At 45.3% G+C, this 23,499-nt stretch overlaps 1 protein-coding gene across 3 annotated transcripts in view; it reads left to right on the forward strand.

Annotated features, from left to right (window-relative positions):
- Window positions 1–23,499, forward strand: part of LOC109880487 (protein spire homolog 1) — a 110,775-nt gene that overhangs the window by 19,754 nt on the left and 67,522 nt on the right. For all 3 annotated transcript variants that reach the window (XM_031794991.1, XM_031794992.1, XM_031794994.1), the window contains exon 3: window positions 12,671–12,910. In XM_031794991.1, the coding sequence (XP_031650851.1) occupies window positions 12,671–12,910 (240 nt within the window). The remainder of the gene's footprint in view (window positions 1–12,670; window positions 12,911–23,499) is intronic.

Raw genomic sequence — 23,499 nt, forward strand, 5'->3', positions numbered from 1 at the left:
CCCAACCAAGCCGCACTGCTTCTTAACACAGCGCCATCCAACCCCAATGTGTCGGAGGAAACACCGTGCACCTGGCAACCTTGGTTAGCGCGCACTGCACCCGGCCCGCCACAGGAGTCGCTGGTGCGCAGTGAGACAAGGATTTCCCTACCGGCCAAGCCCTCCCTAACCCGGACGACGCTAGGCCAATTGTGCGTCGCCCCACGGACCTCCCGGTCGCGGCCGGTTACGACAGAGCCTGGGCGCGAACCCAGAGCCTCTGGTGGTACAGCGCCCTTAACCACTGCGCCACCCGGGAGGCCCCCGTGGTTGTTTTCTGCCTCTAAGTATTTGATACATCAGAAAAGCAGGACTTAATATTTGGTACAGAATCCTTTGTTAGCAATTACAGAGATCATACGTTTCCTGTAGGACCAGACCTGGCAGTGTGGTGCCAGGCCAACAACCTCTACCTCAAAGTGAACAAGACAAAGGAGCTGATCGTGGACTACAGGAAAAGGTGGGCCGAACAGGCCCCCATTAACATCAACGGGGCTGTAGTGGAGCGGGTCGAGAGTTTTTCCAAGTTCCCTGGTGTCCACATCACTAACGAACTATCATGGTCCAAACTTACTAAGACAGTCGTGAAGAGGGCACGACAAAACCTTTTCCCCCACAGGAGACTGAAAAGATTTGGCGTGGGTGCCCAGATCCTCAGAGTTCTACAGGTGCACCATGGAGAGCATCCTGACTGGTTTCATCACCGCCTGGTATGGCAACTGAACGTAAAGGCTCCACAGAGGGTAATGCGAATGGCCCAGTACATCACTGGGGCCAATCTTCCTGTCATCCAGGACATCTATAATAAGCAGTGTCAGAGGATAGCCCATAAAAGTCCAGTCCCCCAAGTCATGGACTGTTCTCTCTGCTATCGCACGGCAAGTGGTACCGGAGCGCCAAGTCTAGGACCAAAAGGCTCCTTAGCAGCTTCTACCCCCAAGACATAAGACTGCTGAACAATGAATCACCACTGGACTATTTACATTCACAACCCCCTTCCATTTGTTTTGTACACTGCTGCTATTAGCTGTTTATTATCTATACATACATAGCCTCGTTATCTATACATACATACCCCCTGTACGTAGCCTCGTTATCTATACATACATACCCCCTGTACGTAGCCTCGTTATCTATACATACATACCCCCTGTACGTAGCCTCGTTATCTATACATACATACCCCCTGTACGTAGCCTCGTTATCTATACATACATACCCCCTGTACGTAGCCTCGTTATCTATACATACATACCCCCTGTACGTAGCCTCGTTATCTATACATACATACCCCTGTACGTAGCCTCGTTATCTATACATACATACCCCCTGTACGTAGCCTCGTTATCTATACATACATACCCCCTGTACGTAGCCTCGTTATCTATACATACATACCCCCTGTACGTAGCCTCGTTATCTATACATACATACCCCCTGTACGTAGCCTCGTTATCTATACATACATACCCCCTGTACGTAGCCTCGTTATCTATACATACATACCCCCTGTACGTAGCCTCGTTATCTATACATACATACCCCCTGTACGTAGCCTCGTTATCTATACATACATACCCCCCTGTACGTAGCCTCGTTATCTATACATACATACCCCCTGTACGTAGCCTCGTTATCTATACATACATACCCCCTGTACGTAGCCTCGTTATCTATACATACATACCCCCTGTACGTAGCCTCGTTATCTATACATACATACCCCCTGTACGTAGCCTCGTTATCTATACATACATACCCCCTGTACGTAGCCTCGTTATCTATACATACATACCCCCTGTACGTAGCCTCGTTATCTATACATACATACCCCCTGTACGTAGCCTCGTTATCTATACATACATACCCCCTGTACGTAGCCTCGTTATCTATACATACATACCCCCTGTACGTAGCCTCGTTATCTATACATACATACCCCCTGTACGTAGCCTCGTTATCTATACATACATACCCCCTGTACGTAGCCTCGTTATCTATACATACATACCCCCTGTACGTAGCCTCGTTATCTATACATACATACCCCCTGTACGTAGCCTCGTTATCTATACATACATACCCCCTGTACGTAGCCTCGTTATCTATACATACATACCCCCTGTACGTAGCCTCGTTATCTATACATACATACCCCCTGTACGTAGCCTCGTTATCTATACATACATACCCCCTGTACGTAGCCTCGTTATCTATACATACATACCCCTGTACGTAGCCTCGTTATCTATACATACATACCCCCTGTACGTAGCCTCGTTATCTATACATACATACCCCCTGTACGTAGCCTCGTTATCTATACATACATACCCCCTGTACGTAGCCTCGTTATCTATACATACATACCCCCTGTACGTAGCCTCGTTATCTATACATACATACCCCCTGTACGTAGCCTCGTTATCTATACATACATACCCCCTGTACGTAGCCTCGTTATCTATACATACATACCCCCTGTACGTAGCCTCGTTATCTATACATACATACCCCCTGTACGTAGCCTCGTTATCTATACATACATACCCCCTGTACGTAGCCTCGTTATCTATACATACATACCCCCTGTACGTAGCCTCGTTATCTATACATACATACCCCCTGTACGTAGCCTCGTTATCTATACATACATACCCCCTGTACGTAGCCTCGTTATCTATACATACATACCCCCTGTACGTAGCCTCGTTATCTATACATACATACCCCCTGTACGTAGCCTCGTTATCTATACATACATACTGTACGTAGCCTCGTTATCTATACATACATACTGTACGTAGCCTCGTTATCTATACATACATACTGTACGTAGCCTCGTTATCTATACATACATACTGTACGTAGCCTCGTTATCTATACATACATACTGTACGTAGCCTCGTTATCTATACATACATACTGTACGTAGCCTCGTTATCTATACATACATACTGTACGTAGCCTCGTTATCTATACATACATACTGTACGTAGCCTCGTTATCTATACATACATACTGTACGTAGCCTCGTTATCTATACATACATACTGTACGTAGCCTCGTTATCTATACATACATACTGTACGTAGCCTCGTTATCTATACATACATACTGTACGTAGCCTCGTTATCTATACATACATACTGTACGTAGCCTCGTTATCTATACATACATACTGTACGTAGCCTCGTTATCTATACATACATACTGTACGTAGCCTCGTTATCTATACATACATACTGTACGTAGCCTCGTTATCTATACATACATACTGTACGTAGCCTCGTTATCTATACATACATACTGTACGTAGCCTCGTTATCTATACATACATACTGTACGTAGCCTCGTTATCTATACATACATACTGTACGTAGCCTCGTTATCTATACATACATACTGTACGTAGCCTCGTTATCTATACATACATACTGTACGTAGCCTCGTTATCTATACATACATACTGTACGTAGCCTCGTTATCTATACATACATACTGTACGTAGCCTCGTTATCTATACATACATACTGTACGTAGCCTCGTTATCTATACATACATACTGTACGTAGCCTCGTTATCTATACATACATACTGTACGTAGCCTCGTTATCTATACATACATACTGTACGTAGCCTCGTTATCTATACATACATACTGTACGTAGCCTCGTTATCTATACATACATACTGTACGTAGCCTCGTTATCTATACATACATACTGTACGTAGCCTCGTTATCTATACATACATACTGTACGTAGCCTCGTTATCTATACATACATACTGTACGTAGCCTCGTTATCTATACATACATACTGTACGTAGCCTCGTTATCTATACATACATACTGTACGTAGCCTCGTTATCTATACATACATACTGTACGTAGCCTCGTTATCTATACATACATACTGTACGTAGCCTCGTTATTTTTTTTATATTTTTTTTTACTTTACTTTGTTTGGTAAATATTTTCTTAACTCTTTCTTGAACTGCACTGTTGGTTAAGGGCTTGTAAGTAACCATTTCACGGTAAGGTCTACACCTGTATTCAGCTTATGTGATAGATTAAACATATCGGCCTATGCGCTACATGAGGTGTGCGACTATGATTTTGAAAAATGTTGGAAACAACAGCATGTGCTGTTTCCTTACGCTGTGCCTCACAAGTGATAAATCACATTGTATTGGTCACATACACATTTTTTGCAGATGTTATTGTCCTGTTGAAAAACAAATGATAGTCCCACTAAGCGTAACCCAGATGGGATGGCGTATCGCTGCAGAATGCTGTGGTAGCTATGCTGGTTAAGTGTGCCTTTTGAATAAATAAAAAGATCACAGACCGCGTCACCATCAAAGCACCCCCACACCACCACCTCCATGCTTCACAGTGGGAACCACACATACGGAGATCATCCGTTCACCTACTCTGCGTCTCACAAAGAGACTGCTGTTAGAACCAAAAATCTCAAATTTAGACTCATCAGACCAAAGGACAGATTTCCACCGGTCTAATGTCCATTGCTCATGTTTCTTGGCTCAAGCAAGTCTCTTCTTCTTATTGTTGTGCTTTAGTAGGGGTTTCTTTGCAGCAATTCGACCATGAAGGCCTGATTCACACAGTCTTCTCTGAACAGTTGATGTTGAGATAAGTCTGTTACCTGAACTCTGAGAGGCATTTATTTGGGCTGCTATTTCTGAGGCTGGTAACTCTAATGAACTTATCCTCTGCAGCAGAGGTAACTCTAGGTCTTCCATTCCTGTGGCGGTCCTCATTAGAGCCAGTTTCATCATATCTCTTGATGGTTTTTGCAACTGCACTTGAAAAAACGTTCAATGTTCTTGAATTTTTTCACATTGACTGACCATGTCTTAAAGTAATGATGGACTGTAATTTCTTTTAGCTTATTTGAGCTGTTCTGTTCCATGGACTTCACCCTATTTGGTAAAAGACCATCTTCTGTATACCTTGTCACAACACAACTGATTGCTTCTAAAGCATTAAGAACAAAATCAATTTCACAAATTAACTTTTAACAAGGCACACCAGTTAATGGAAATGTATTCCAGGTGACTACCTCATGAAGCTGGTTGAGAGAATGTCAAGAGCGTGCAAAGCTGTTGTGAAGGCAAAGGGTTGCTACTTTGAATAATCATTTTTTTTGGGTTACTACATGATTCCATATGTGTTATTTAATAGTTTTGATGTATTCACTATTATTCTACAATGCAGAAAGTAGTAAAAATAAAGAAAAACCTTGGAATGAGTAGGTGTCCATATTTTTGACTGGTACTGTACGTATTGTGTCTGAGCCGTTGAATTGCAACTCCACTTTGTCTCTGCACTGATGTTTTGTCTCTTAAGGAGAGAATAACTACACTGTTTGTATTCGGCCCTATTCCTAGTCATGGTTAAATGCGGTGGTTTGCGCTTTTTTGTGCGAATGCTGCCATCTCGCCACAGTTTCTGGTTTGCATAGGTTTTTAATAGTCAGTGGGAACAACATCCCCTATACAATTCCTGATGAACTTACTTTGTCTGTGTAAATGTCAATGTTATTCTCGGAGGCTACCCAGAACATATCCCAGTCCGCGTGATCAAAACAATCTTGAAGAATGGATTCCGATTGGTCAGACCAGTGATAAATAGACCTTAACACAGGTACATGTTAGGTCTATTTAAAGTGGAGTTTTGATGTGTTTCCCCGGGGCGTTGACATCAACTCAAGGGATGAAAGCCTATATACTGAGGCCAATCGCCTGTACACGTTTCAAAATCAATCTAATGTATTTTATAAAGCCAGTTTCTTAAAAAAAATGTTATCACCTTTATTTCACAAGTGAAATCTTATTGAGAATGATGTCAGTTAGGTAATGACTCATGCTAAATAAAAATTATACTGCCACACTGCTCAGTCAACACCTCTCCCTCCTTCAGACAGACTGGTACTCTACCCAGCCAGATGAGACGTCTCCCTGGCAGCTACTGGGCCGTAGCCAGCCTCACCCTCTCTCAGCCTCACCCTCTCCCAGCCTCACCCTGCAGGGCTCAGTTTGGGCACCTAACTTCCACACTACACCACCTCAGAACCAGAGAAAATGACCCACACTACACCACCTCAGAACCAGAGATAATGACCGTACTCCCAGTGGAGGCTGGTGTAACTTTAGATGGGAGGACTGGCTCATTGTAATAGCTGGAATGGAATGAATTATCCTGATTTCTCCATCCTCCAGGGGTATGTCAGCTGACTAACCTGTTCATCTATGACCTTTAACACTGATCTGGAGTTAACCTTTTTGTTTGTTAGATACGTCTTAGACCTACCTCTATTGTATTGTGCTGTGTGGCTAAATAAAGAGCTGATCTGTGCCCTTGTCTGTCCTAGCGCTCACCTGCTTTTATCCAGCTGTCTGTCTGTGGACATAGCAGCGTAGCTGATTGTAGATGTCCTTTGTGATGTAATGCTCAAAGTCAATGTTTCCATGTTCAGTGCTGCATGACTGCAATCGGCCTTAGAGATATTACTGTCTATCTCTGTGGTATCACCCACAACCACTTTCAGGTCCACAATTGTATAAGTCGTAATTGATGCCTCATGAAGTTTGTGCAGGTTATGCCAGGTTCCTGGGCCTGTGTTCATAAAGCACCGGAGTCCTGATCTAGGATCAGTTTTGCCCTTTAGATCATAATGAATAAGAAGGAAGACCTGATCCTAGACCAGCACTCCTACTCTTTGTGAATACAGGCCCTGATCTTTTATTGTTTTATTGATTTATTTCACCTTTATTTAACCAGGTAGGCCAGTTGAGAACACCTTTATTTAACCAGGTAGGCCAGTTGAGAACACCTTTATTTAACCAGGTATGCCAGTTGAGAACACCTTTATTTAACCAGGTAGGCCAGTTGAGAACACCTTTATTTAACCAGGTAGGCTAGTTGAGAACACCTTTATTTAACCAGGTAGGCTAGTTGAGAACACCTTTATTTAACCAGGTAGGCTAGTTGAGAACACCTTTATTTAACCAGGTAGGCTAGTTGAACAAGTTCTCATTTACAACTGCGACCTGGCCAAGATAAAGCAAAGCAGTGCAACACAAACAACAACACAGAGATACACATGGAATAAACAAACATACAGTCAATAACACAATAGAAAATAAAGAAAGTCTATATACAGTGTGTGTGAATGGCGTGAGGAGGTATGGCAATAAATAGGTCATAGTAGGAAAGTAATTACAATTTAGTAGATTAACACAGGAGTGATAGATGATGATGAGCAGATGATAGTGTGTAAGTAGTGATACTGGTGTGCAAAAGAGCAGCAAAGTAAATAAAACCAATATGGGGATGAGGTAGGTAGATTGGGTGGGCTATTTAGAGATGGACTATGTACAGCTGCAGCGATCGGTTAGCTGCTCAGATAGCTGATGTTTAAAGTTAGTGAGGGAAATGTAAGTCTCCAGCTTCAGTGATTTATTTTTTTGCAATTCGTTCCAGTCATTAGCAGCAGAGAACTGGAAGGAAAAGCAGCCAAAGAGGGTGTTGGCTTTCGGGATCAGTGAGATATACCTGCTGGAGCACGTGCTACGGGTGGGTGTTCTTATCGTGACCAGGGCGCTGAGATGAGGCGGAGCTTTACCTAGCATAGACTTATAGATGACCTGGAGCCAGTGGGTCTGGCGGCGAATATGTAGCGAGGGCCAGCTGACTAGAGCATACAGGTCACAGTGGTGGGTGGTATGAGGCACTTTGTTAACAAAACGGATGGCACTGTGATAGCAAATTGGATGTAGTCTGAGTAGAGCATTGGAAGTTTTTGTAGATGACATCTCCGAAGTCGAGGATCTGTAGGATTGTCAGTTTTACGAGGGTAAGTTTGGCGGCGTGAGTGAAGGAGGCTTTGTTGTGGAATAGAAAGCCCATTCTAGATTTGATTTTGGATTGGAGATGTTTGATATGAGTCTGGAAGGAGAGTTTACAGTCTAGCCAGACACCTAGGTATTTGTAGTTCATGTATTCTAGGTCAGAACCATCCAGAGTAGTGATGCTAGTCAGGCGGGCAGGTGCGGGCAGCGAACGGTTGAAAAGCATGCATTTGGTTTTGCTAGCGTTTAAGAGCAGTTGGAGGCCATAGAAGGAGTGTTGTATGGCATTGAAGCTCGTTTGGAGGTTTGTTAATACGGTGTCCAAAGAAGGGCCAGATGTATACAGAATGGTGTCGTCTGCGACTTTTTAAGAACGACCAGGCATCCTCAACTGACGGGATGAGGTCAATATCCTTCCAGGATACCTGGGCCAGGTCGATTAGAAAGGCCTGCTCGCAGAAGTGTTTTAGGGAGCGTTTGACAGTGAGAGGTGGTCGTTTGACCGCGGACCCATAGCGGATGCAGGCAATGAGGCATTGATCGCTGAGATCCTGATTGAAAACAGCGGAGGTGTATTTGGAGGGCAAGTTGGTCAGGGTAATATCTATGAGGGTGCCCATGTTTACAGATTTAGGGTTGTACCTGGTGGTTTCCTTGATAATTTGTGTGAGATTGGGGTGTTAAGCATATCCCAGTTTAGGTCACTTAACAGAACGAACTCTGAAGATAGATGAGGGGCAATCAATTCAGATATGGTGTCCAGGGCACAGTTGGGAGCTGAGGGGGGTCTATAACAGGCGGCAACGTTGAGACTTATTTCTGGAGAGATTATTTTTTTTAATTAGAAGCTTGAACTGTTTGGGTATAGACCTGGAAAGTATGACAGAACTTTGCAAGCTATCTCTGCAGTAGATTGCAACTCCTCCCCTGTTGGCAGTTCTATCTTGACGGTCCAAAATCTCCGAATTATTGGCAAGGACATCAGGGTTGGCAGAGTGTGCTAAAGCAGTGAGTAAAACAAACTTAGGGAGGAGGCTTCTGATGTTAACGTGCATGAAACCAAGGCTTTTTCGATTACAGAAGTCAACAAATGAGAGGGCCTGGGGTCATGCAGGGCCTGGGTTTACCTCCACATCACCCGAGGAACACAGGAGGAGTAGGATGAGGGTACGGCTAAAGGCTAGCAAAACTGGTCGTGTAGTGCGTTGGGGACAGAGAATGAAAGGAGCAGATTTCTGGTCGTGGTAGAATAGATTCAGGGCATAATGTGCAGATGGGTATGGTGGGGTGTGGGTACAGTGGAGGTACGCCCAGGCACTGAATGATGATAAGAGAGGTTGCATCTCTGGACGTGCTGGTTATACTGGGTGAGGTCACTGCATGTGTGGGAGGTGGGGCAAAGGAGGTATTTAAGGCATGTACAGTGGGACTAGGGTCTCTGCAGTAAACTAAAACAATGATAATTACCCTAAACAACAGTATACAAGGCATATTGACATTTGAGAGAGACATACAGCGAGGCATAAAGCAGTCATAGGTGTTGATTGGGAGAGCTAGCTAAGTCAACAATGGGTATGACAACAACGGCTAATCAGCTAAGACGACAACAGCAGGTAAAATGGCAATGAATGGGCAGAGAGGTTCAGTTAACTACACATAGAGCCTGAGCTCGCGGCTGGGGCCGACAGATAAACAAGAAATAAACAGAATGGAGTACCGTGATAAATGGACAGTCCAGCAGGCATCAGCTATGTAGCCAAGTGATCATAGGGTCCAGGGGGCAGCAATAGAAGGAACAGGGAAGCAGCTAGGTAGTCGTTACTACGCTAGCACGCGGGAGACACCGCGTTTAAAGTAGAGGTCGACCGATTAATCGGGATGGCCGATTTAATTAGGGCCGATTTTCAAGTTCATAACAATCGGAAATCGGTATTTTTGGACACCGGTTTTGCCGAATATATATATATATATATATATATATATATATCTCGCAACCTTACAGTTAACTGGTCCAACGCAATAACGACCGTTGCACTCCACCTCTTACGCAAATGTAGTAAGCCAAGGTAAGTTGCTAGCTAGCATTAAACTTATCTTATAAAAAACAATCAATCAATCATAATCACTAGTTAACTACACAGGGTTGATGATATTACTAGATATTATCTAGCTTGTCCTGCGTTGCGTATAATCTGACTGAGCATACAAGTATCTTAAGTATCTGACTGAGTGGTGGTAGACAAGCAGGCGTGTAAACATTCATTCATTCACTTTTGTGCGTTTTGCCAGCAGCTCTTCGTTGTGCGTCAAGCATTGCACTGTTTATAACTTCAAGCCTATCAACTCCTGCGATGAGGCTGATGTAACCGAAGTGAAATGGCTAGTTAGTTAGCGCGCGCTAATAGCATTTCAAACGTCACTCGCTCTGAGCCTTGGGGTGGTTGTTTCCCTCGCTCTGCATGGGTAACGCTGCTTCGAGGGTGGCTGTTGTCGTTGTGTTGCTGGTTCTAGCCCAGGGAGGAGCGAGGAGAGGCACGGAGGCTATACTGTTACACTAGCAATACTGAAGTGCCCATAACAACATCCAATCGTCATAGATTAATGAAATACAAATGGTATAGAGGGAAATAGTCCTATAATAACTACAACCTAAAACTTCTTACCTGGGAATATTGAAGACTCACGTTAAAACGAACCACCAGCTTTCATATGTTCTCATGTTCTGAGCAAGGAACTGAAATGTTAGCTTTCTTACATAGCACATATGCACTTTTACTTTCTTCTCCAACACTTTGTTTTTGCATTATTTAAACCAAATTGAACGTGTTTCATAATTTATTTGAGGCTAAATACATTTTATTGATATATTATATTAAGTTAAAATAAGTGTTCATTCAGTATTGTTGTAATTGTTATTATTACAAATAAAAGTTTTAAAAAATCGTCCGATTTAATCGGTATCGGCTTTTTTGGTCCTCCAATAATCTGTATCGGCGTTGGAAAATCATAATCTGTCGACCTCTAGTTTAAAGTTAGCAGTCCGGGGTAAGGAGAAGCGTCTGCTCTGTCGTCCGGCAAAGGCCGGTTGAAGGCACAGCTGATGGAATTATGTCTGCGGACCAGTTGTGGTGGTACGACGGGGCACCGTGTCGACGAAGGGACCGGGCCAGATGGCGAAAGAGTTATTGTAGTTGTGGTAATTTCGTTTGCTAGCCGGGAGATGCGCCTGGCTCAGGGCTAGCTTCGCGGCTGGGTCACTCAGTGGCAGCTGTTATGGTCAATGGTTCAGGGTTTACGGCAGGAATCTGGCATTTGTAGTGGAGAAAAACAGTCCGAGGCTGGCAGGTGTTATCCAGGCTATACAAACGGCTGGTGCCTGATCAGAGGGTAAAGGCCGCTAGCAGTGGCTAACAATGACTAAATAGCTAGTAACTTAGCTAATTAGCTGGCTACCTTCTGATGAAAAGTTTTGGCTATAGGGTCTAAAAAAATAGCAGATCCGTGTCACATTGAGTGAGGCGGTATATTTATAAGGTATATTTAATAAAAAAATGGAAAAAGAGATTGAAAAATAAATTGGAATATATACATACAAAAAAAATACAAAAAGTAAACGAGAGGACAACAAACCACGTCTGCACTGCCATCTTGGGTTGATAGGTTCAGCTCTCTATTTTGGTCTGCTGGTTGGCCCCTCCCTCTCACCTGGTTAGTGAGATACCTGACCTTGTTGGCCCCTCCCTCACCTGGTTAGGGAGAACATGTCTGTAAATGAGATGCCTGGTACTTGTTGGCCCCTCCCTCACCTGGTTAGTGAGATACCTGGCCTTGTTGGCCCCTCCCCTCACCTGGTTAGTGTGATGCCTGGTCTTGTTGGCCACTCCCCTCACCTAGTTAGTGAGATCATGTCTGTAAATGAGATGCCTGGCCTTGTTGGCCCCTCCCTCTCACCTGGTTAGGGAGATCATGTCTGTAAATGAGATGCCTGGCTTTGTTGGCCCCTCCCTTTCACCTGGTTAGGGAGAACATGTCTGTAAATGAGATGCCTGGCCTTGTTGGCCCCTCCCCTCACCTGGTTAGGGAGATCATGTCTGTAAATGAGATGCCTGGCCTTGTTGGCCCCTCCCCTCACCTGGTTAGGGAGATCATGTCTGTAAATGAGATGCCTGGCCTTTTTAACTGATTGGAGTTTTCACAGGGTCAATGCAGGTTCCTGTTCAGCACTGTTTGTTCATTTAATATCTAGAAGAGTCATATCTATCACCCTGCAGTAAACAAAGTTCCACATTTGGTATGATTGCGTTGTTTTTGCAGGACGTGGGGGGGGGGGGGTAATCACCACAGTGCAGCTCTTTATGTTCTTAGTTTAATATCAGTTTGTATGAGGTAGGGACGGTCAGTGGTTGAGGTCGGCTGTAACAGGAGTAGGTGGGTCATGTCTGATTTTGAGTGAAAGAATCAATTACAGAATAAATCACCAAATAGACTACTTGGGTTCAGGAACAATTTTTTCATGTCTTCACGTGGGCCTGAGGTCATTTGTCTGTCTGGTTATTGTGGAGTTGGTGACCATCCTGATCTGGTCCAGAATGGTCAATCTGATCCACTGTGTTTGTCTGGACTGGTCTTCATATTGTGTCATTGGGGAATCCTAATGGTAGTAGGAGTTGGTAGCGGCGTCTGTAAGAGTTGGTTAGTGTCTACTGGCTCCGTATGTGGGTGAATAACGGCCTGTTGTTTTTTTGTCTTGTAGGTGATTGAATCTCTGGGAATCATGATCTACAAGGCGTTGGACTACAGTCTGAAGGAGAGCGAGGAGAGAGAGCTCAGTCCGCCTCTGGAGCAACTCATCGACATGATGACCAACATGGCAGAGAAGGAGAGGGACAGTGACCCCTGCCCTGATGAAGGTTACGAGGCCACCGAGGAGGAGGAAGACGAGGAAGACCCAAACACTGTCTGTAATGTAAAAGGATTCAGAGACATCATCATGGTACGTCCTTTCTCACTGTATCAACTATAGTTACCTGTAACGGTACAACTCGGTGACCCGTTAGAGCGGTACGACGCAGTGATGCGTTAGAGCGGTATGACGTGTTAGAGCAGTACGACGTGTTAGAGCAGTACGACGTGTTAGAGCGGTACGACGCGGTGACGTGTTAGAGCGGTACGACGCGGTGACGTGTTAGAGCGGTACGACGCGGTGACGTGTTGGAGTGGTACGACGCGGTGATGCGTTAGAGCGGTACGACGCGGTGACGTGTTAGAGCGGTACGGCGCGTTAGAGCGGTACGACGCGGTGACGTGTTAGAGCGGTACGACGTGTTAGAGCGGTGTAGCGGTATTTATTAGAGAGGGTAAAGAAAGATTTTGTTCGGGCGCCAGGTAGGTATTAACCATGCCGAAAGGAAAAGAGTAGAATAGAGAGAGTACCACTACCAGACACACACACATCAGCAGAAGTGACTGCCTAGAGTGTAGCCTGTTTACCAGATAGCCAGTGGAGAGAAAAGAGAATACACACCATATAAAACCCACATCACAACACAGGGGTAACCCAAACAAGAATACCTCATACAATAATACTAATACTAATAATGGCAGAGCAATTCAACAGCAACTTCATACAAGAACGAACCCAGTCATCAACATAGGATTTGCAATAATCTGTATTATTTTCTAGTGGATGAGTGCAGAGGGTATGAATGTGGGGGGTGTTCATCGACTGGAATGAGAGGGAAGAGAAAGAGAAAAAGATAAGAGAGATCTTAGCTGTGGTCTTCAGGCGTGCAGGTGTACTGTCTGACTGTCCGATGGTTTGTTGGTTTGTATGCCAAAGCTTCGCAACAATGTAGCTACTAATCCATGCGATCCATAACGGGCGCGGTCCCAAACGAAAACAACCACGACCTAGAGCGATTACACCGATGATTGAGTTATATACTCTATAAACTACACACGCTGAAAACAAACAAAACTTCTGCAGCACAGCACACACAATCAAACTGTCGCGCCACCCAAGAGCCCCTCCCCAAAGAGCTGAACGAGCTCTCTTTATCTCCTCCTTCCTTACTGCTCATGCGCTCTTAAAGTGGCAGCGCACGGTGAAGGCTCCGAGCAGATTTCGCCACACTCCTCCCCCCATGAAAAAACAATGCCTGTAGAAACAGAGAGGATACAGGCTTTGACAGGTTCATGTTCCTGCTACACAAAACCAGGGAAGTCCTCCTCATCAGAGTCCTCCACGAAGAGGTCCTGCAGGTGTTGCTTTTGCCTGCGATCCAGCTCTTCTGCCGTAGGGTAGCAGGGCTTTAGGTCAACAACATGCACTGTCCTGACATCTTCCCCAGTGTCCTCCAAACAGACCAAGTAGTTCACTGGTCCAAACTGCTGCACTACACCACCTTTCCATCTCGAAGCTAGCTTGGCAGTGAACTTCTTAGATGCCTTTGACAGATGATGTGAACGTACCCAGACACGAGACTGGGGTGGAAAACACACGTCTCGTCTATGTTTGTCATAGTTTCTCAGCTGTCGTTGTTTGGCTTTGGTTTTGCTGGCCTCCACTCTGGCTAGCAAGGTGTGGTGGTGTTGTACGGCATCAAACGCTGGGCAGTCAGGTGAAACATTCGAACTTTGCAATACCCTGTCCATCGGACCTTTTAGTGGTCTTCCCAGGTGAAGTTCGGCGGGAGTGACCCCAGAAGTCTCCTGCACGGCAGAGTTCAGTGCAAAGCGAAATTCTGGAAGATGCTGATCCCACCTTGTGTGCTGATCCCCCACGAATGAAGCAATCATCCCCTTCAGGGTTCGGTTTACCCTCTCGGTCAGGTTGGTCTGAGGATGGTAGGCTGTGGTCAGCTTGGCAATTACACCCCAGTAGGTACAGAGCTCTTTGTATATTCCTGATATGAACTGCGGACCTCGGTCAGAGAGGATTTGGTCGGGAATTCCAAATCTGGTAAACACCTCCCTTCGCAGAATTAGAGCAATGGCTGATGCAGTAGCTTTGCGGAGGGGAAACAACTCCACCCAGTGTGTGTAGTAGTCCACTACCACCAATAAAAATTCATTCCGTGTCCCCCGGCTGGGAGGAAAAGGTCCCATGAGGTCAATTCCCAACATTTCATTTGGATGGTTCACCACGGTCTGCTGCATTTTCCCAGCAGGTCTGCCAATGTCTGGTTTGTATTTCTGGCAGACTTCACACTGCTGTACAAACTTCCGGGTATCAACCCACATGCCTGGCCAGTAAACCACCTCTTGTAGTCTTCGATAAGTTTTAAAAACTCCAAGATGCCCACTCATGGGATTGGCATGATAAGCTTGGATTATCTGGTCACACAATGTAGAGGGAATGAAGACGCGATAATGGGTGCTGTGTATTCCATCTCCTCTTGGAGTTTTTCGATACAATTTATCCTGAATTATGCTATACTTATCATTGAAGCGACTCTTGGAGTCTTCTTCCGACAGACTCTTGTGGATCGCCATGATGGCAGCATCCTTCTGCTGTGCTCTCCATACACTCTCATCGTCCAGAGGAAAGGAATCATCCAGACATTTAGCGGTAGTATAAGTACTGCACAAGGGAGGACAAACGTTGGCAGTCTCTGTAATCCGAGAAAGGGCATCTGGTACAACGTTCAGTTTTCCTTTGCGATACTCAATGATGAAGTCAAACTTCTGCAGTCTGATAGACCAGCGAATAAGACGGCTGTTGGTCTTGCCTGATGCCAGAACCCACTGCAGAGCAGCATGGTCTGTGACAACGGTGAAGATCTTTGCCTCCAAGTAGTAGCTCCTCATGAGGTAATGCCATGTTCTGCCACAGGGCCTCTTGCATCAGGGTGTAAGATGCCCCTGTGTCGATTATGGCCTTCCCTCTCCAGTTTCTAACAGTCAGAGGAACCAATAGTTGTTGCGGAATAGGAATAAGACCGCTAGCTGTACTGTCTAAAAGCTTCATGGTGGGCATTAAGGCTGACCCAATTGTATGCAAGCCACCATGCCTGTCTAGACTTTCAGTCTTCGGTCCTTTCTGACCTTTTCCTGAATCCTGACGCTGGACATAGAACGGGCAAGAATCTGGAGGATGTTGGACTTTACACCTCCAACACACAACTGGACATTTGTCCTGGATCTTGGGTACAAATATCTGAGACGGTTTAGCCCTAAGAGAGTTATGGGTATACTGGGATGAGGGAACGGGGTTTTTAGTTTGGAGGTGGTGCTTCCAGTCCTTCTCAAACTGAGTCCCAAGACGCACCAGATCATCCACATTTTCCACACGTTCTCGAAGTTGACTAGCAAGGCGGGGAACCATGTTCTTAAGAAGGAGTTTAACCATCTCCCTGCTCAGTAATGTCAGCCTTCCATCTCCTACATAGAACTCGATAGGAGAAGGCAAAGTCCCGTATTGGCTCTGCTTCACCCTGGACTCTGTTACGAACACGTTCCGCCAGTTCATCCCCATAGTCCTCTGAGAGGAAGGCTAAGAGGAATATTTTTTGAAACTCCTCCCAGGTTGACACATGTTCACGGGCTATCTCCCACCAGTCTCTTGCTGTACCATGGAGAACACTGCGGAGGGTGGCAAGAACCTCCAAGTCAGTAAGGGGCCGGATAGAAAGAAAATCATTACACTTCGATAAGAAAAACAGTGGATCAACATCATCTTCTGGGCTGCCAAAAGTGGGGAAAAGTAGTTTGATAGGGAGGGAGCGCTCTAGAGGAGACATGACAGTGGCAGCGGGAGTTCTGTTGTTTAACAGTATCTTCAGAGGGTTTTTTGTAGTGCTACCTGTTCCTATTCCCTTACTGGCCAAGCCAGTGGCAGAGGTAAAACCTGAGGGAGGTGCAGAAGATTTGTCCAGAAGGGAAAAGCACTGCATTACCTCCTGGTGCAGCTCTTCCAGTTGAAGGTCTGTGGCCTTCTGTGCTTTTTCCATCTCATTAACGGTGTCCTTTTGAGTCTGTTCAATCAAACATCGTAATTCCCCTGTGAGAGAGTTCTTCATGTCCTCCATAACTTCCTTCAGATAAGAACACACTCCCTTCACAACAGAGGCTGACTCCTCTGCTCTCTGTTTTTGTTCCTCCTCGAGAAAGATTATGACTTGATGATGGTTAGTTTCCATTTGTGTTTTGAACCGGTGGAGTTTTCCTTGAATATTCTGCTTCAGAGAAACTTGTAAATATTTCTGCCTCTGAACAATTTGTTGTTGGTTTTCCTCCATTTGACAGGGAAGGTAATCCAACCTCCTCTGCACATCTGTCTGATGAGCCTCCACACATTCACTGAGTTTGCGAATTGCATTCTCCTGCATTGTCTAACTATGATTGGTGTGTGTCCATTGATGTTCCAGTTGTCCAGTGATCACAGAGACACCTCTCCCAGTCTCTCTGGACAGTGTAACCGGAAGGGTTTGAAGCGAGGTTAATGGTGGAGATGTTATAGGTGAGCCAGAAGCCTGGGGATTAGGGGCAGTGCTATCCAACTCCATTAGTTCATCGAGTCCTTCCACAATGAAAGAATCCCGAGCATTATTACCATCGGGTGTGTCCACATTGACACAGTATGGGGTTCCAACAAAAGACATGATTCAACCTTGTGTGGATGGTGTCATAGGTGTTTCTCTTCAAGTCCCTGTTCGGGCGCCAATTCTGTAGCGGTATTTATTAGAGAGGGTAAAGAAAGATTTTGTTCGGGCGCCAGGTAGGTATTAACCATGCCGAAAGGAAAAGAGTAGAATAGAGAGAGTACCACTACCAGACACACACACACATCAGCAGAAGTGACTGCCTAGAGTGTAGCCTGTTTACCAGATAGCCAGTGGAGAGAAAAGAGAATACACACCATATAAAACCCACATCACAACACAGGGGTAACCCAAACAAGAATACCTCATACAATACTACTAATACTAATAATGGCAGAGCAATTCAACAGCAACTTCATACAAGAACGAACCCAGTCATCAACATAGGATTTGCAATAATCTGTATTATTTTCTAGTGGATGAGTGCAGAGGGTATGAATGTGGGGGGTGTTCATCGACAATGGCGGCGGATAGTTTCAGAAATAGAGGGACCAGATTGTCAAGCCCAGCTGATTTGTACGTGTCCAGGTTTTGCAGCTCTTTCAGAACATCTGCTATCTGGATTTGGGTAAAGGAGAACCTGGAGAGGCTTGGGCGAGGAGCTGCGGGGGGGGCGGAGCTGTTGGCCGAGGTTGGAGTAGCCAGGCGGAAGGCATGGCCAGCCTTTGAGAAATGCTTATTGAAGTTTTCGATAATCATGGAGACCGTGTTACCTAGCCTCAGTGCAGTGGGCAGCTGGGAGGAGGCGCTCTTGTTCTCCATGGACTTCAGTGTCCCAGAACTTTTTGGAGTTGGAGCTACAGGATGCAAACTTCTGCCTGAAGAAGCTGGCCTTAGCTTTCCTGACTGACTGCGTGTATTGGTTCCTGACTTCCCTGAACAGTTGCATATCGCGGGGACTATTCGATGCTATTGCAGTCCGCCACAGGATGTTTTTGTGCTGGTCGAGGGCAGTCAGGTCTGGAGTGAACCAAGGGCTGTATCTGTTCTTGGTTCTGCATTTTTTTGAACGGAGCATGCTTATCTAAAATGGTGAGGAAGTTACTTTTAAAGAATGACCAGCCATCTGACGGGATGAGGTCAATGTCCTTCCAGGATACTCGGGCCAGGTCGATTAGAAAGGCCTGCTCACAGAAGTGTTTTAGGGAGCGTTTGACAGTGATAAGGGGTGGTCGTTTGACTGCGGCTCCGTGGCGGATACAGGCAATGAGGCAGTGATCGCTGAGATCCTGGTTGAAGACAGCGGAGGTGTCAGTTGGTCAGGATGACGTCTATGAGGGTGCCCTTGTTTACAGAGTTAGGGTTGTACCTGGTGGGTTCCTTGATGATTTGAGTGAGATTGAGGGCATCTAGCTTAGATTGTAGGCATATCCCAGTTTAGGTCACCTAACAGAACAAACTCTGAAGCTAGATGGGGGGCGATCAATTCACAAATGGTGTCCAGGGCACAGCTGGGAGCTGAGGGTGGTCGGTAGCAGGCGGCAACAGTGAGAGACTTATTTCTGGAGAGAGTAATTTTCAAAATTAGTAGTTCGAACTGTTTGGGTATGGACCTGGAAAGTATGACATTACTTTGCAGGCTATCTCTGCAGTAGACTGCAACTCCTCCCCCTTTGGCAGTTCTATCTTGACGGAAGATGTTATAGTTTGGTATGGAAATCTCTGAATTTTTGGTGGCCTTCCTGAGCCAGGATTCAGACACGGCAAGGACATCAGGGTTAGCAGAGTGTGCTAAAGCAGTGAGTAAACAAACTTAGGGAGGAGGCTTCTGATGTTGACATGCATGAAACCAAGGCTTTTTCGATCACAGAAGTCAACAAATGAGGGTGCCTGGGGACTTGCAGGGCCTGGGTTTACCTCCACATCACCCGCGGAACAGAGAAGGAGTAGTATGAGGGTGCGGCTAAAGGCTATCAAAACTGGTCGTCTAGAGCATTGGGGGCAGAGAATAAGAGGAGCAGGTTTCTGGGCATGGTAGAATATATTCAGGGCATAATGCACAGACGGGTATGGTGGGGTGCGGGTACAGCGGAGGTAAGCCCAGGCACTGGGTGATGATGAGAGAGGTTGTATCTATGGACATGCTGGTTGTAATGGGTGAGGTCACCGCATGTGTGGGAGGTGGGACAAAGGAGGTAACAGGGGTATGAAGAGTGGAACTAGGGGCTCCATTGTGAACTAAAACAATGATAACTAACCTGAACAACAGTATACAAGGCATATTGACATTTGAGAGAGACATACAGCGAGGCATACAGTAATCACAGGTGTTGAATTGGGAAAGCTAGCTAAAACAGTAGGCGAGGCTAATCAGCTAGCACAACAAACAGCAGGTACGACGTGTTAGAGCTGTACGACGTGTTAGAGCGGTACGACGTGGTGACGTGTTAGAGCGGTTTGACGCATTAGAGCGGTACGACGTGTTAGAGCGGTACGGCGCATTAGAGCGGTACAACGCGTTAGAGCGGTTCGTCGCGGTGTCCCGTTAGAGCAGTACGACGCGGTGTCCCGTTAGAGCAGTACAACGCGTTAGAGCGGTACGACACGGTGTCCCGTTAGAGCGGTACGACGTGTTAGTGCGGTACGACGCGTTAGTGCGGTACGACGTGTTAGAGCGGTACGACGCGGTGTCCCGTTAGAGCGGTACGACGTGTTAAAGCGGTACGACGTGTTAGAGCGGTACGACGCGGTGTCCCATTAGAGCGGTACGACGCGGTGTCCCGTTAGTGCTGTACGACGTGTTAGAGCGGCACGGCGTGTTAGAGCGGTACGACGTGTTAGTGCGGTACGACGTGTTAGAGCTGTACAACATGTTAGAGCGGTACAACGCGTTATAGCGGTACGACTTGTTAGAGCGGTACGACTTGTTAGAGCGGTAAGACGTGTTAGAGCGGTACGGCGTGTTAGAGCGGTACGACTTGTTAGAGCGGTAAGACGTGTTAGAGCGGTACGACCCATTCCAGGGTTTTTCTTTATTTTGGCTATTTTCGACATTGTAGAATAATTGTGAAGAAATCAAAACTATGAAATAATTCTAACACATAATAATAACACATATGGAATCATGTAGTACCTAAAAACAAATCAAAATATATTATATTGTCGAGATTCTTCCAACTACCCACCTTTTGCCTTGATGACAGCTTTGCACACTCTTGGCATTCTCACATGCATACTCACACACAAATATACATACTGTGTGTGTGTATATATATATATGTGGTTTTTTTCTCCAAATAATTCAGTTTCTTAATGTTCATGTTAGCTCTTTGGGAATGAATGCAGCACCTTAAAACCTGTAGTGACGCCCAGCCCGTGAACGGGACCGTTATCATCATCTGACACTAATTAGCATAACGCAACGGACATAAATATTCCTATTCATGAAAATCACAAGTGAAATATATTGGAACACAGCTTAGCCTTTTGTTAATCACCCTGTCATCTCAAAATATGCTTTACAGCCAACGCTAGACAAGCATTTCTGTAAGTTTATCATAGCCTAGCATAGCATTATGCCTTGCTAGCAGCAGGCAAACTGGTCACGAAAATCAGAAAAGCAATCAAATGAAATCGTTTACCTTTGAAGAACTTCGGATGTTTTCACTCATGAGACTCCCAGGTAAACAGCCAAAGTAAATTTTTTCCCAAAATATTATTTTTGTAGGTGAAATAGCTCTGTTTGTACTTCACGTTTGGCTGAGAAATCGCCCGGAAATTGCGGTCACCACAACGCTGAAAAATATTCCAAATTAGCTCCATAATATCGACAGAAACATTCAGTTGGGCTCGGTCTCGCTCTGTCTCTCTGTGTAACATAACAAATTGTGTAAAAAGTAAAGGGATCTGAATACTTTCCATATGTAGTATATATTTTATAGGAACTCAGTCCGGCTTTAAACCTGAAATCTTGAAAGTTGTAATAGTAGAATGCACAATTAAGAAATGAGTTAGTGCACCATCCGTTCCTCTTGTCATGTCTTCCTTATAGAGCTATTTAAAACTTGTCAGAAATGACCAGATCAGCTAGCCCATGTCAGCTGTTTTTTTTAGTTAATTTTTTTAGCCCATAGATTTTGTTGGACATTTTTTCAGTCAAATATCACATGAATACACATTAGACATGGCAAAATGTATAGAATTGCAAAAGAAAAATGCTTTAAAACTGCAAAATGTGAGGGCTCCCGAGTGGCGCAGGGGTCTAAGGCACTGCATCAGTGCTAGAGGCGTCACTACAGACCCTGGTTTGTTCCCGGGCTTTATCACAACGGGCCGTGATCCGGTAGTCCCATAGGGCAGTGCACAATTGGGTCTGTGTTGTCCGGGTAAGGGGAGGGTTTGGCCGGGTGGGGGGGGGTTTACTTCGTCAGGTGAACGGTGTTTCCTCCAACACATTGGTGTGGCTGGCTTACGGGTTAAGCAGCCGGATGTTAAGATGCTCGGTTTGGCGGGTCATGTTTCGCAGGACGCGTGACTCGACCTTCGACCCCCGAGTTCTTTGGGGAGTTGCAGCGATAAGAAGAGGTCGAAATTGGGGAGAAAAAATGATAATGTGTAGAATTGCAGAAAATAAGCTTTAAACTTGCAAATTTCTCTCCACCAACAAGAAGGGTGTGAACAGTTTGTGTCATTAACAGTACTTGTGCCCATAGAAATAGACGTGGTCGCGCAGGGGGGGATCTTCCCCAATGCTGGAAGGGGGTCCCTGAGTGAAAACGTTTGGGAACCCCCGCAATAGGGTGCCATTTAGGACTCCATGGAAATACCCAGCAAAGGGATTTGTACTGTGGTGTTCACGCTGCGCGGCTGTCAGTTTTACCTCTGAGGAGGAAGAAGAAAGATAACACCTATGTGTCCCAAATGGCACCCTATTCCTTATGGCCCCCGGTCAAAAATAGTGCACTTCATAGGGAATAAGGGTGCCGCTTGGGACAAAACCCTCACCTGGCTGTTTCGGGCATTCCTGTTTTGGGCGGTGACATGCACAACAACAAATACTTAAAACCAGACATGTTACATTTTTCAACTCCTCCTTGAATGCATCATTTGGCATGACAACTCAGGCATCCAGACCTGTTAGTCATAGCAGCATACCGTGAGGGTCACAGCTTTTAAATGTCTGTTTTTTGCTAGTCATGCACTTCCAGTGCCTTCAGAAAGTATTCATACCCCTTTTCTCACCCATCCACACAACATAGCCCATAATTGTAAATTTATTGAAAATTAAATACAGAAATATCTAATTTACATAAGTATTCACACCCCTAAATCAATACTTTGTAGAATCACCTTTGACAGTGGTTACAGCTGTGAGTCTTTCTGGGTAAGTCTAAGATCTTTCCACACCTGGATTGTGCAACATTTGCCCATTTAATTTTTTTTAAATTAACTTCTAAAGTTAAACATTCTTCAAGTTCTGTCAAATTGGTTGTTGATCATTGAGAGACATTTTCAGGTTTTGCCATATATGTAAGTAAAAAACAACAATTTAATCCATTTTAGAATACGGCTATAACAGAACAAAATGTGGAAAAAGTCATGGGTCTGAATCAAAATCAAATGTATTTATAAAGCCCTTCTTGGATTAGCTGATATCTCAGTGCTGTACAAAAACCAGCCTAAAACCCCAAACAGCAAGCAATGCAGGTGTAGAAGTACAGTGGCCAGGAAAAACTCCCTAGAAAGGCCAAAACCTAGGAAGAAACTCAGGTCTCAGGTCCTCCTCCGAGAGAGAAAGAGACACCGGATAAGACAGGAGAAATACTCCAGATATAACAAACTGACCCCAGCCCCCCGACACATAAACTACTGCAGCATAAATACTGGAGGCTGAGACAGGAGGGGTCAGGAGACACTGTGGCCCCATCCGATGATGCCCCCGGACAGGGCCAAACAGATAGGATATAACCCCACCCACTTTGCCAAAGCACAACCCCCACACCACTAGAGGGATATCTTCAACCACCAACTTACCATCCTG

The sequence above is a fragment of the Oncorhynchus kisutch genome, linkage group LG17, assembly GCF_002021735.2.
Source record: "Oncorhynchus kisutch isolate 150728-3 linkage group LG17, Okis_V2, whole genome shotgun sequence".
NCBI lineage: Eukaryota > Metazoa > Chordata > Actinopteri > Salmoniformes > Salmonidae > Oncorhynchus > Oncorhynchus kisutch.